General features: G+C 40.4%; 1 protein-coding gene across 20 annotated transcripts in view; it reads left to right on the top strand.

Moving 5' to 3' along the window:
* The window catches only part of SVIL (supervillin), a 231,753-nt gene that overhangs the window by 145,100 nt on the left and 71,700 nt on the right, over window positions 1–14,953 (top strand). For all 20 annotated transcript variants that reach the window (XM_055334465.1, XM_055334464.1, XM_055334476.1 and 17 more), the window contains one exon: window positions 2,352–2,955. In XM_055334465.1, coding sequence (XP_055190440.1) covers window positions 2,352–2,955 — 604 coding nt within the window. The remainder of the gene's footprint in view (window positions 1–2,351; window positions 2,956–14,953) is intronic.

Raw genomic sequence — 14,953 nt, 5'->3', positions numbered from 1 at the left:
CATGTCACTTATCTGGATGTCCTGATCTTCTGTGGACAGAAAACTAGAGAATTAAGATTTAAGTTACATGGAGAATCAAGAATTAGGCAGAGTTCCAAAATTCAGAGTCAGAAATAAACCCTCACTCATATAAAAGTAAACCTATGTATTATATGATAATTTAAGCATCACATATTCATGAGAAATGTAGACTTATTTAATAAAACAGTACTGGGAAAACAGGTCCTTGTACAGTGGGAGAGGGGACGTAGCCCTCTTCTCATTTATATGAAAGACAAAAAGGGATCCCTGGGTGTGGCTCAGCAGTTAAGCACCTGCCTTCGGCCCGGGGCATGATCCTGGAGTCTGGGGATCGAGTACCGCCTTAGGCCCTATGCGTGGAGCCTGCTTCTCTGCTTCTCCCTCTGCCTGTGTCTCTGCCTTTCTCTCTGTGTCGCTCATGAGTGAATGAATGAATGAATGAATGAATAAAATCTTAAAAAGAAATACAAAAAAACCATGGAAAACATGGGTGAATATTTCATTCAAGTTGAATAAAAAAGGACTTTCAAGACACAGAAACAGCTGGAGAAATCACAAATGACCAGGTCAATCTACTACATAACAATTCACATCTAGACTCCAAAAAAACCTTACACATAGACAACAAAATATTAAACAAGTTTGCAATATTCATGAATAAGATTCAGGTTCATAGTTTTATAAAAGTGCATGCAAAACCAATAGAAATAGCACTATGAATCAATAGAATACAGAGCAATAAGCTTGACCAGATATTCCAGAGAAGAAAAAAGTAATAAAAATGGCTAATAAATAATTTAAAAATGCATATATTCTCTTTTTCTAGTAATGAAAGGGAATTTTTAAAATGAATACTCAGTATTTATAAGACAACACTTCTTGCAGATTCAAGTGTAAATTAATACAAACTTTATAGAAATTAATTTGGTAGTCTAGGAAGTTTCTTAAAATGATATACTTTCTGATAAAGCAATTAGATGTTTATCTGTTGTGATAGTAGTCAGAAAATCAGACTGATTAAAAGTTAGAAACAATGAAAAAAAAAAAAAAAAAGAACGTAAATGCCCAGGAATATGAGAAGGTTTAAATTAGTTACGGAATGTCTATCAGAATATTATGAAGCCAGGGCACCGGGCTGGTTCAGTGGTTGAGCATCTGTTTACCTTTGGCTCAGGTCGTGATCCCAGAGTCCTGGGATTGAGTTCCACATCAGGCTCCCAATAGGAAACCTGCTTTTCCCTCTGCCCCTGTCTCTGTTTCTTTCTCTTTTTCTCTCATGAATCAATAAATAAAATCTTTAAAAAAAAAAAATGCCTAACATGAAAACAGGAAGATAAAACTCCAAATCACCAATAATGACTAATATATAGTAATCAATAAACTGCTAATTTATTTAACATTTCTATATATTCCTTCTAGTCCTTTATAAAATTGATTTCTTCTATATAAAATAATTCATGTTTTATGTATCATTAATGTTGTATATATACATTTCCCTATATTTGGAAGTCTTATTTTAGGGACATAAGATGTAGTACTTGATCCCAGAACCCTGGGATCACAACCTGAACCAAAGGCAGACGTCCAACCACTGACCCACCCAGGCACCCCTAGATATTTTCTGTATTAAGTATGTGTGCTACAATCGCAGAACTCCACTTTTGTTTAAAAAAAAAAAAAAAAAGAAGGGACACATACACGAAGAACTTGGTACATACTGAGAGGGCCCATTGGTTACTGTCAGATCCTGTGAAACCACAATCTGTCATTTGTCAAGTTACAGTGGTTTATTTATTTTTTTTTTAAGATTTTATTTATTTATGAGAGACACAGAGAAAGAGAGAGGCAGAGACGCAGGCAGAGGGAGAAGCAGGTGCCATGCAGGGAGCCTGACGTGGGACTGGATCCCAGGATCCCCAGGATCACGCCCAGGGCAGAAGGCGGTGCTAAACCGCTGCGCCACGTGGGCTGCCCATTACAGTGGTTCAGATATCTGTTATCTTTTCTAGAGGACTCCAAACTCATCCTCTGGCCTCCTACATGAACTATTAAACTCAAAAACAGAAAGGTAAATAGGTAAGGGGCAGCCAGCCAGCCAGGAGTGAGGAGCTGAGCTTTAGTGGGGGCCGTGGGGTAGGTGGCTAGCGGATCGCCCTGCGGCCCTCGCGCTTCTTCCGCAGCCCAGGTAGTCCTCGTGGCGCGATGCGCCTGCTGAGATGCGGGTCCTCTGCAGCGCGGGCGCGCAGGTGCAGCTGTGCACAGCACAGGGAGGGCTAACCGTGCATCTGTCCCTGAACGCTGCCTGTGCTCCCCGTGTGGTCCCCTTGTAGGCCGGTCCAATGAAGACGAAGACACCTCGGATTCCTCGGCGGAAAAGCAGACCCGCTCCAGGCTCTGCGCGCAAAGCTCGGACGTGCACGGTGACCCGTCGGGCGGTCCCGCGCCCCCGGACACGCAGGCCCTGGAGTCCAAGGCCGAGAGAATCGCGCGCTACAAGGCGGAAAGGCGACGGCAGCTGGCCGAGAAGTACGGCATAGCCCTGGATCCCGAAGCCGACTCGGAGCCGCAGTCCCGATACGCCAAGTCCAGGAAGGACGCGGAGGCTGCGGACAAAAGGGGAGGGAAGGGTGACAGGCAGGCCGAGCCGGGCCAGGAGGCGAGCTCTGCGCACCCCAGGCCCTGCGTCCGCGAGCCCAAGGACCGCGGCCTCCACGCGAGCGATGGGCTGCCTGACGCCGAGGTGCTGCTCAACGTGGAAAACCACAGACGTGCACAGGAGCCCGGCGCCGAGGCTGCCTCGCCCTGCCCGGTCCCCGGGCGAGAAGGCGCCGGCAGCGAAGCGCCAAGGTCCCCGAAGCCCACGCGCAGCGCGGCCCCGGCCTCCCTGGGTCCCCCGGCCGCTGACCCGCCGCTGGCTCCCGAGGCCCGAGCCAGGTAAGCGTGCGGCCCGCGGGCTGCGGCTGCGGCTGCGGCTGCGGCTGCGCTCCCGTCTGCTTTGCTCGCCAGCCGCCAGCCGCCAGCCGCCAGCCGGGGTCTGGGCGCTCTCCCGTCCTGCCGAGGCTCCGCTGCTGGCGGAGGTAGGTAACAGCAATTTTTAAATGTCCACAGGAACAGAACCGGTTCTGCCACAGCAGGAGGCTTCAGCTTCTTCTTTTTGAAAATGATAAGCTGACAGGTGTGGTGGGGACCCTTTGATGGGAGCCTCACATCGGGACCCTTCTTTTTATGCATTTCTTACATGCCTCTAATAATTGTCTTTTTTGATATATATTTTTCTATGATTAAACTCACGCTAATTGGTGATTGTTTTGTTGCTGTCATCTAATATCACAAAGCAGAAGGACCACAAACACTGTGGAAGGGTCTGGGTTTAGGGGATGAAGTATGACTGCAATACACCCTGAAAATAACTGTAACGGATAGCTGCACAAATATATCAACATGCTAAGAAGACAGCTGGGTAGAAGAGCGCCTCATTAGAAAGATCAGTCATTAAGAGCAATTGTCCTACACAAAGACAACAGCACGAGGACAAACAAAATTTAGAAAGGTATAAAATCAGAAACTCAAATGCCAGAAGAGAATATATGTTCCTAAATTTAAATTTCTAAATTTAAATTTAAAATTTCTAAATTTAATTTAGAAATTTAAAAACTTGAATTTAAATTTAGAAATTTAGGTTTAGATTTCTAAATTTAAAATAAATTTCTGAATTTAAATTAAATTTAAATATCTAAATTGAAGTAAAATTTAAATATTTAAATTCGGTATGTGTGATGACCATGTTCAAAATGCAATTCACCTAAGCGTCCTACTTACAAGTTTGGGGCAATTGTCTAGGTAGACTGCTAAGTATGATTTTCAGTCCAAATAAGCATTAGCTTCTCAGGTGAATCGAGGAGAGGTGAGGATCCAGCAAATTTATTCTGGGGGGGAAAAAAAGTATTGCAAAATACTCCTATTTCTTTCTTTTTTAAAAAAAAAATATTTTTTTAAATTTTTTTATTTATTTATGATAGTCACACAGAGAGAGAGAGGCAGAGACACAGGCAGAGGGAGAAGCAGGCTCCATGCACCGGGAGCCCGACATGGGATTTGATCCCGGGTCTCCAGGATCGCGCCCTGGGCCAAAGGCAGGTGCCAAACCGCTGCACCACCCAGGGATCCCCTCTCCATTATATTTTTAAAGATAAAACTTACAGAGTCCAAAACAACTTCATTTTTAAGGTTCTCAAGATACCTGCAAAATTTTTGCCAATAAGGTCAGCACCGCCGTTTTACTTTCAGGAGTAGAATCCTTGGCCCACCATGAGTCCCACTTCTTCCAGTTGTGCAGAATTGTACTTGCAAGTTTCAGTCCTTGCTGTTTCTGGCCAAAGATCCCTCCTATTTCTTTCATACTGGAACAGAGCAGTAAATGTGGTCCTCTTTAGGTGCCAGTAATACAACTAAAACAGATCATTTTACTTATTGAAGTTTATTGAGTCAAAGACCTGTCCCTACTTACTTGATCATTCTTCACACTAAAATATTTAGAGATATTAGTTCCTTAGAACTAACTTTACTTTAAATACTTTAAATACTTTAAAGCCTGATTTGGGATTCTGAGAGCCTTTGTTCAGCTTTTGGACTTCTTGAATTTTGAGACTGTGACCTGTTGTCTCAGTTTTTGAAATGAAAATCTATTTTTTGGGAAGCCTGCATTTCACAGTAGAAAAAATGCTCTTGCCTTAGTGTGCTTTGTGAACAAGACAAAGAAACCTAGCAGTCCAATTTAGAGAGGAAATTAGAAATTTATAATTACATGGGTTTAAAGAAAATTCAGAGCCTAATTTCTGATTGCCATATTATGAAAACTTGAGTTGTTAACATGGCATCCAGGTTAGTCATCAAAATCACATATAATCCTCATTGAGATCTTGAATCGTTTGTAATAATAACTAAAACTTGGCTGGATGCTCCAGGTAAAAAGATAAGGTATATATAATAGTTTTGTGTAAGTTAAAATCTTAATATTTAAAAAACATCTAGAATGTGAAATCTTAAGAGATATTTTTCTCAATTATTTGAAGAGGCATATTACTTGGAAGTTTCCATAAGCCTAGCCTCAGCCTCTTAGCACTTGACTTTCACAAAGAGGGGATTAAAAGAATTAAAAAATCGTAAAGGAATTCTTGAGGAGGCATATGCTTTATTTATCTGTTTTTTAATTTTAAAAAGGCACGTGTTTTTTAAAAGCAATTCAAGGCATACAAATTTATGATTCATTCATAGGCAGAGAAACCAATCATTTCATATATATTAGGAAACTACTGTCATATATTAAAAAGGATGGAACATAATGTGTGACAAGTATGACATTAAAAAATAAAGATATAGGGCAGCCTGGTGGCTCAGCAGTTTAGCACCTGCCTTTGGCCCAGGGCATGATCCTAGAGTCCCGGGATCGAGTCCCACGTCGGGCTCCCTGCATGGAACCTGCTTCTCCCTCTGCCTGTGTCTCTGCCTCTCTCTCTCTTTCTGTGTGTGTGTGTGTGTGTGTGTGTGTCTCATGAACAAATAAATAAAATCTTTAAAAATAAATAAAGATATAAGATATAATAAACAGCATGGAGGTTCTTCAAAGAGTTAAAAATAATCTACAATTCCATAATTGCACTGTTGTGTATTTACCCCCAAAATGCAAAAACGCTATCTCAAAGGGATACATACACCCCTGCATTTATAGCAGCGTTACCCGATTATATATACATAGATAGATACATAGATAGATAGATATAGATATAGAGACAGAGATAGATATAGATATAGATATAGATATAGATATAGATATAGATATAGATATAGATATAGATATAGATATAGGAATGCTATTCAGCCTTAAAAAAGGAATGAAATCTTACCATTTGCAACACGTGAGTGGAGCTGGATAGTATAATCCTAAAGTGAAATAAGTCAGAGAAAGACATATACCATATGATCTCACTTGTATATGAAATGTAAGAAACAAAACAGATGAGCAAAGGAAAAAAGAAAGAGGGGCAAACCAAAAAATAGACTCTTAACTATAGAAATCATAGAGAACAATTTGATGGTTAAGGGTGAGTGAGGTGATAGGTCAAACATGTGATGGTGATTTTTTTTTTTGTGATGGTGATTAAAGAGTACACTTATCATGTTGAGCACTGAGTAATGTATGGAAGTGTTGAATCACTATATTGTACACCTGAAACTAATGTAGCACTGTATGTTAAAAAAGGATTTATTTTGTATTGACTATGGCAATTCATCTTGTAAAGATGTATTTAAATGGATTAATATTCTACTTAGATGTCCTTTCTTTAGAGCCAGGAAATATGGGTGTCAGAAAGCCATTGTCATCTGATTACCATTTAGGAAGAAGAAACACAAAAATACTTTGTGAATTATAACAATAACCAAAGAAATTTCAGTGTCTTAATAACCATAAATGAAAATGCAATGTCATCCAATATGGAAATATGTAAAAGAAAAGTTTAGGGAGATTAAGGAGTGACCATAAAAAGTATCTACAGATAATGAAATTATTTTATACCACATGAATTTGTGGTATTGAGATGGAATATTTTTCTCACTGCTACGCTATACTCTCTCATCACCTACCTCTGCCAAGTATTTTGGCTATTAATCTCTGAATTAACTCATTCCCATTACATCATTTTATTTTTTGCTCACTAGCAAGAGGCTATTCCTTTTCATTAATTACAAAAAGAATGTGTCACTCATAAGTATACTATCAAAGACTTCCTATGGCATCCTAAAAATTCTATAAGCCAGACGTCAAATGCACAGTTTCTGTATTTCTCTACACACGCTAACACATGTGCATACAGAACAGTCAGTATACAGTTAAGAGCATTCTAAGCTCATAACTGTCTATAAGGCAATATTTAGCTGAGCAGTAAATTTAAATTTATTAGAATTATTTAATGTTCATTTGAACACGTTTATCATTAAGAAAATGTATGTCAAGGGTCTTTAGTTCAAAAATCCTATAGCTGCCTGGGAGTGCTGGTGAACACATCATTCTGAAGCAAATGGAGAATATATATATATTCTCCATTAGAATAGAGCCTAAGACACCTCATTTTTTTTTAAAGATTTTAAAAATTTATTTATTCATGAGAGACACATAGAGAGAGGCAGAGACATAGGCAGAGGGAGAAGCAGGCTCCCTGCAGGGAACCCAATGCAGGACTAGATCCCTAGACCCCCAGGGGGTCAGAATCTGAGCCAAAGGCACCACTGAGCCACCCAGGCTAAGACACCTCTTAATCCTCATCCCCCAATCCTGCCAAGCCCCTTCAATTTAGAATTTTAGAACAGTGTTTAAGAGTTCTAGACTACCAGAACTAATAGTTCAAAACTACTAGAGTAGTTTTGCCGATATGAACCATTCTTTGCTAATTCAGCCATTGTGAATTTTAGAATAAAATTCAAAGGGATCTGGGGGCTGTGGATTATTCAGATTTTTAAAAATCTGAGCTCCTGTTACTAATAGAAATCCCGAATGCAGAATTTGTATTTCTTAGCTAATAAAAAAGAGAAAATGCATCATATTTTTATTTCTAAACTCATTCCCTGAGCCCCACCCCTGCTGTTTTCCTGAGCGTATACTGTGACTCCCAGTTCTCAACGACCTGTTTATTAGTCAAAGAGGAAAATTATACCTAATTTCCCAGTTGTGGTCCACTCTAGAAAACCCTCCTTTGTTTCATGACTCCACTTCTGTCTCCACCCATTTTTCTCCCACTTAGCAAATTGCATCATTAGAAAATGAATATGGTATGTAGAGCCATCCCTGAAATTTGACCCAGGGAGAGCTGTCATTGGTCAATGATGCTTTGTCCACAATGGGCCTTTTCAGAGACTTGGTGACAGGCAGATTCAGCCAACTGAGAAGGAAAGGGGCTTAGGCAATGCTCTTATAGTTTATTTCTGATTATATTTGCTCATCTTCCTGGGAGCGTCTCAGTCTAAAAACTGTCTTCAGAGCCTCAAACTGATTGTTTTCCTTGTTAATTGTCTGTTAACCTGCCATGATAGAAATGTCCACAAGGGAGTGATACAGAGGAAGAATGCTGCCTCTGGCCATCCACGTTGCATTCCTGTCTCAGCCCCTGTCCCTGCAGAGCAGGAGTGTTCCTGACATAGCTTCCAGGTCAGACCAGGTGTCCTAGAAAACCTAGATCTCTAACACCTAGGTCTCTAAAGAAGAGGCCTGCCACTACTCTCACAGATCTCCTAATGGGATGGAACTCTTTTCACCTTTTAGCCCCTGTATCCCCAAACATCTTCTTTTCACCCTGCTCTACTAGCTTTTGACTGTTAAAATATGGTTAACTCATTCCCATTTTTTTTTCTTTTTTATTCTGTTCTCACTGGCAAGTATCAATTTCTGTTCATTGAATTAAATATGAATATGTCACCCAGAATCCTAGCTAGTATGTCCTAAAATTCAAATATCTGCCAGATTTTAAGTGCAGAACCTGCCATGTGCGTGTGCCGTCCCACATTCGTGTGCCTGCACGTAGACACAAAGCAATCATTAGCACTTTTTCTAAACAAGCAACTTGAAGCATATAAACTGTTAATTTTAATGAGATGCCTAAGTTCATAACCATTCTTCTTAAGCTGAATACTGGTTTTTAATTAGAAGCTGTTATATTATTAGAGCTGGGCACCCGCAGGGTGAAACTAATTCTGTGCTAGATTTGACTTCATTGTGGCAGCAGGAAGCACTTTTTAGTCTTTTGATTCTTAGGAGTTACAGGGAATGAAAGCCTATTATTATATACTTAAGGATACAACCAAGAGCAACTCCCAACCTCTATGACAACTTAGAGTGAGTTCTTGTTTCCTGGTAATATAATTCTCTGCTAGCCAGTTGCCACATCATAAGAAAGTTCTGTTATACCCAAGGTCACCATCTCACTATTTTGTTCCAGTGACCCTGTGGTCCTCTCCCAGGAGAGTGACTTCTGCCCTATAGAGAGTTGCTTCACCCCAAGACCCCACAAGAATAGATACTCAACGTTAAGGAATTTTAAATTCTTTGAAACAAAAGTAATCCTGGAGATTATTTAAACATCAGTTTTATACATGAAAAAAACTAAGGATTAAAGAATTAAATTAAGACCATATGGCTGCTTTGACAAGGTTGATGCCATCATCCATCACCCATTCATTCATTCAAATTCCCTGAATCTGCCAGTTCTTTCCATTGTGCTCTGCTCCCCTTACTTATATCAGTTCTATTATCTAACACAGTGGAGAAGAGTTTGCTGGTTTTGCCCTTTGAAGGTTAGAGATTTTTAGGAAAGAACAGAGGTATTAGAGAAACAATTTATGTGGATTTACATAAGGTCCTTAAAAACTTGGCCCTTATAAGCAAAATGAAAACTTGTAATTTAGGAGAGTTCATCCTAGGCATCCATGTATCCATGCATACCTCATAGGCATGGATTTATAGATTAATTTCAGCTCTGACATAGTTTAATCATTGAAGAAAATTATATTGAGTCTCCTGTGTACCAGGCACTGTGCTCCTATTTGGCTATATTATTTAAAAAAAAAAAGTGTAGGAAATAACTATACTACAATAGAGTCAGTAAGGTTCTAGAGATCAAGGTTGGGTGCCAGGGGAATACCAAGATGGCATATTAATTTTTCCTCCATGGAGAAGTGGTCACAATTGAACCAAGTCCTTACAGATGTGGTGAATTTGCTAGCCATGGAAGGCAGGCTGCTCCCAGGACCAAGACATCAATACCCAGTGAAGATCTAAGAGGAGGAGGTAGGATGAGGCCAAGAGCCAGGTGGGGAGCAGTCATGGAGTGCCTCAGATGACACAGCAGGTGTTTGGCCTTTGCCTTGCATCCAATAGGAAATTTCTGAAGCATTTTAAAGCAAGGATGATTGATTTTACTTTTTAGAAAGATTTCTCTGCAAATGGGAGCAGAAGGGGAGGTAGGTAGGGGGATGGGTAACTGGGTAATGGGCAGTAAGGAGGGCACGTAATGTGATGAGCACTAGGTGTTATATACTATGTTGGCAAACAAACATTATATGTTCTCATTCATTTGGGGAATATAAATAATAGTGAAAGGGAATAGAAGGGAAGGGAGAAGAAATGGGTAGGAAATATCAGAAAGGGAGACAGAACATGAAGACTCCTAACTCTGGGAAATGAACTAGGGGTGGTGGAAGGGGAGGAGGGTGGAGGGTGAGGGCGAATGGGTGACGGGCACTGAGGGGGGCACTTGACGGGATGAGCACTGGGTGTTATTCTGTATGTTGGCAAATTGAACACCAATAAAAAATAAATTTATTATTAAAAAAAAAAAAGAAAGATTTCTCTGGAGGAGTATGGAAGGTTGGTTGGTCAGAAAGAGAGTTGATTCCAGTCAGGCAGGCCACAGGCATGTAGGTTGCTGTTACCCAGGCATGAGATAATGAAGTCTGTGCTTTGAAGTTGGCCTATGTCATTAACTTGGTCCTGTTTGGCATTTCATTAGATAGTCTGGAAGATATCAATGATAGGCTGATTAGATTTCTGAAGGAGGGATTGTAAACAAGTTTGGTGATGGTGAGGAAGAGAGTGGAAGGAGGGATAGAACAGGAAGAGAGAGGAGGGAGCACATGTACCTATGCCAAGGTTGGAAACTAACAAGATGAAATTTAATAAAGTCTTCTACTTGGGGGGGAAGAATCAGCGTACAAGTTCAGTATTGGGGAAACCTGATTTAACTACAGTTCATGGGAAACAGACCTAGAAGTTTTAGTTGACAGTAAATTTTTTATGTGGCTGCCAAAATGGCTGGTCCAATCTTGGGGTACAGTACTGAAAGTGAACTGCCAATAGCACAAATAGTCCTGGTCCACCCGTGTTCTACAGTGGTCAGATTACATCTGGGTATCTCGTTCTAATTGAGCTGTTGACAAATGAGAACTTATCCAGAGAGTCTACTTTCCTGTCTGCCCTGCTTTCTTGACCTTTCAAAGTCTTTAGAAACTTCTCCCTGTCTTAATAGAAACTAGAGTCATTTTAGGAGTCTCTTACACATTCTCAGATGCTTAGACTCTCAAGCCAGTCTGTTCTCATTATCAGATTGTCATTTTCCCAGTGTGGTTCTAAGGCTGAAGTTTGGCATGGCATAGGGAGCCCTGTTGTTACCAACCTGGCTTCTCATTGATGATGATTCTGCCTGAAGGGAAGCACAGAAAAAGATCGTGAATTTGTGAGGTGTCTCACACATGCAGCTTCACCTGTACCTCATGTCTTGGGAAGAGGGACATTCAAATGCCTTACTGCCTGCGACAAGGCTGACATACCCAGGTTTAGCAATTCTGTCAGGATGGCCCAAACGTGGCAACAGGAATTTAGTATTATGCCGTTCCATAAGATCAGTAAGGATGATCTCAATGATGGCATTACTTTAGAACAGGCCTTACATGAAGGGGACTTACCCGGTCGGAGTCATTTTCTTGTCTCCTTCCCTGCTACTGCCAACATCTAGCCCATACCAAGTATTTCAGTTGATCATTTTTGAATGAAGGTTCTGTTGTCTTCTGTATTTTCTTCAAGTGTCACCAGACTGTAACAGTGCTACTTGAAATAGCAACTCTGCAAACTGTTTATCAGCCAGTGACCTATGAGGGACTTGCAGCTGAGTATGAATCTTGGGTCCTTTTCTTCATCAAAAATGTCATGCTGTGAGCAAAACGTCAGCTGAACTAAATGGCAGGCTTGGGAACTCCACTCTTGTGCTGGTCTCTTATCTAATCATGGCCTGGTGACACCAATGAGCAGAACACACTTTGAGCGCTTACATGTGACAAGGCTCTTTCTACTTTCTCTGAAGCTGGAGTTTTTGTATACGATCTCGAGTCATTGTGCTCGTAAATATTACTAAGCTGTGAGTGGGAATCATGATGTGGGGGGGGCGGATAAGGCTGCTTTTTGGGGCCTCATTGAACTCAGTCTCCAGTCCTGAATGGCTGATTTTTTTAAATTTTATTTATTTATTCATGAGAGACATAGAGAGAGAGGCAGAGACATAGGAAGGGGGAGAAGCAAGCTCCATGCAGGGAGCCCGACGCGGGACTTGATCCCAGGTCTCCAGGATCAGGCCCTGAGCCGAAGGAGACGCTAAACCGCTGAGCCACCTGGGCTGCCTTGATTGGCTGATTCTAGGTTAGTCTCAGGACTAAGGCAGCCAAGTCCCTGAACCATTTTGTTCTAGCAAGGGGTGGTTAGAATCTAAGCGGAGAGGTGGAAATCCCAATCTAGCTGGCACTAGAAGCTTGAGCCACTTTGGAAGAACCCCTAGGGCACCTTCCTCAGACTCCAGTGCTTTTCTAGATAGTTCTATCTATGTGCACATACCTTCCATCATTGCACTTTCTCATCTGAGGCTGTAGCATTTAGGCATTCAGATTAGTTCAGAGGGAAGCTGGAAGAAATTTGTTATTTCACATGTTAATCCTACTTCTGCTTCAAGAAGGCTCTGTATTTCTACCTTTTCATTGCTCAAGAAGTCATCTATCATCTATCTATCTATCTATCTATCTATCTATCTATCTATCTATCTATCTATTTTGAGAGGCAGACAGGAGGGAACGAGAACTAAGAGAGGCAGACAGGAGAGAAAGAGAACTAAGCAGCCTCCACACCTAGTGCATGAGACCAACGTGGGGCTTGATCTCCTGACCCTGAGATCAGACCTGAGCTGAAATCAAAAGTCAGATGCTTAACCAACTGAGCCACCCCAAGAAGTCCCCACCTTATAATCCAACAGTGGTATATTTGTTAATTGAGGTACAGTTCACATCAAAATGCACATATTTTAGTGATGTAGGTTGGTGAGTTTTGGGAAGAGTAACCGGTACTATAGTTGAGATAGAAAAGGTTTACATCACTGCTGTACCTCTGTCCACCATTGCCTGTTCTCTTTTTGCATGGACCTAACTTAGTATCATACACTCAACTCATTATGTTGTACCAAACCAACCCTTCCCACCTGGTTAATTTTTTTTAACTAAGTTTTAAATATTAGAAATAGTTAAGCATAACATTAAAAGGACACTGCATTAAATAACAGCATCAATGTAATATTTAAAAAAAAAACCTATAGTATTATTTGCCACTATTCAGATGTGATCTTTTTGTTTTTATTTTTAAAAATTCACCTAATATTATACTACTTCTCCAAAACAATAGCCCTTTGGCCCCAGAAATAAATTTTGTACTCTTATGAAATGATAGACTTTTTAATCTGGGTTTGAACATCCCTTAGCCACCTGTCAGTCTTACAGTCCGATTGTATGGAAAATGTGGTCCAAAAAGTTCCATTATAGGGATGCCTGGGTGGCTCTGTGGTTGAGCGTCTGCCTTTGGCTCAGGTGGTGATCCTGGGGTCCTGGGATTGAGTCCCACATCAGATTCCCCGCAGGGAACCTGCTTCTCCCTCTGCCTGTGTCTCTGCCTCTCTCTGTGTGCCTCTCATAAATAAATAAATAAAATATTTTTTAAAAAAATTCCATTATATTCCATAGTTTTAGCATGTCTGTGAATCAGCCAGATCAGTTTTACACCTTGATCCACCATTTTGGGAGCCAAGCATTTAATTCAAAAGGAAGAAATTGGCTTCTCCGCTAATGTCAACACTTAAGAGTGACCACTCTGGGCAAGTTTCTCAGCCTCTTTGGGCATTGGGGAGAAAATTTAAAGAAAAGAAAGTAAAAGATCCAAAATAGATTTTGTGGAATTGACTGCGTTTAGCTCACATTTTCATTTGTTATTTATACGTATTTTTGCTTTTAAAGGATGAAAAGAGAGATTTGAATTTAAAAATTCCAGTAACTATGCTAAACATGTATGTCAAAGTAAATCCCTGAACTGTGACTGTTGTCTAGATCAATTATGAAGGTATGCCAAATTACAGTTTCTAGAAATGTTAGATCTTTAATAAGATATTTTTATTGAAGTATAATTTATATATAGTAAAATTCACCCTTGTTAGTGAAATTCTGTGAATTTTGTCAAATATCTAAAGTTGTGTAACTCTCACTACAATCAAGATATAGAACCATTCCATCAGCCCAAAGATTCCTTTGTGTGCCTTTGTGGTCAGTCCTTACCACCACCTCCAGGTCCTACCAACCAATAATCTGTTTTCTGTACTACAGTTTTAGACTTTTGAATATATAAAATCAAATTCCTTAAGTATTTTGTTCTTGTCAGTTCCAAAGAAGTCATATAAGAATTGAATGAAATTATTTTTTTACTCATAGGAGAAATGTAGTATCAACTATTTAGAGTATCATCAGAAAAGGAATCCATCTTAAATGGCTGAGATTTAAACTTACAAGATAGTTCATACAGAGCTGATTTTAAATTTCTGATTTCCTAGTGAATTCTCAGCATGCAGTGAAGTCAGGTGTCCATGCTAAAATTATTTTCCCTGATGCACACATTGTACCTGTGGCATAGCAGACACGTGAATATTTATCAATGAATGTTTAGTTGATAGTTAGCTATTGTGATGCTGAGCCTGAAAAGTGCCTATGAAAGTGGGAGTTAGATTGTGAATTAGGTGTCATGTCATATTATCATTTTCTGCATGTGCCAGAGGAGGAGGGGCAGCTAAGAGACCCAGTCAAACTATAATATTCACTTGGGCCTCAGAGTACTTCTGATTCTTTCCACTTAACAGCCAGCATCACCTGTTCCCAGTTTATCCCTCCCATGGATTTTCTTATTTCCAGATGGTTGATTGTTACACTTGTCTTCTGCTATAGATAATGGCTTTGGTGGGGAAAGGAGACAAGGTCTCATGCACCTTGCCCCTGCAGTCCCTTCCCACCCCAGCCTCAGCAGGAGGGCCCTCTG

This window comes from Nyctereutes procyonoides, unplaced genomic scaffold (genome assembly GCF_905146905.1).
Source record: "Nyctereutes procyonoides isolate TBG_1078 unplaced genomic scaffold, NYPRO_anot_genome, whole genome shotgun sequence".
In the NCBI taxonomy this organism is placed as follows: domain Eukaryota; kingdom Metazoa; phylum Chordata; class Mammalia; order Carnivora; family Canidae; genus Nyctereutes; species Nyctereutes procyonoides.
This window is presented reverse-complemented; position numbering and strand designations above follow the sequence as displayed.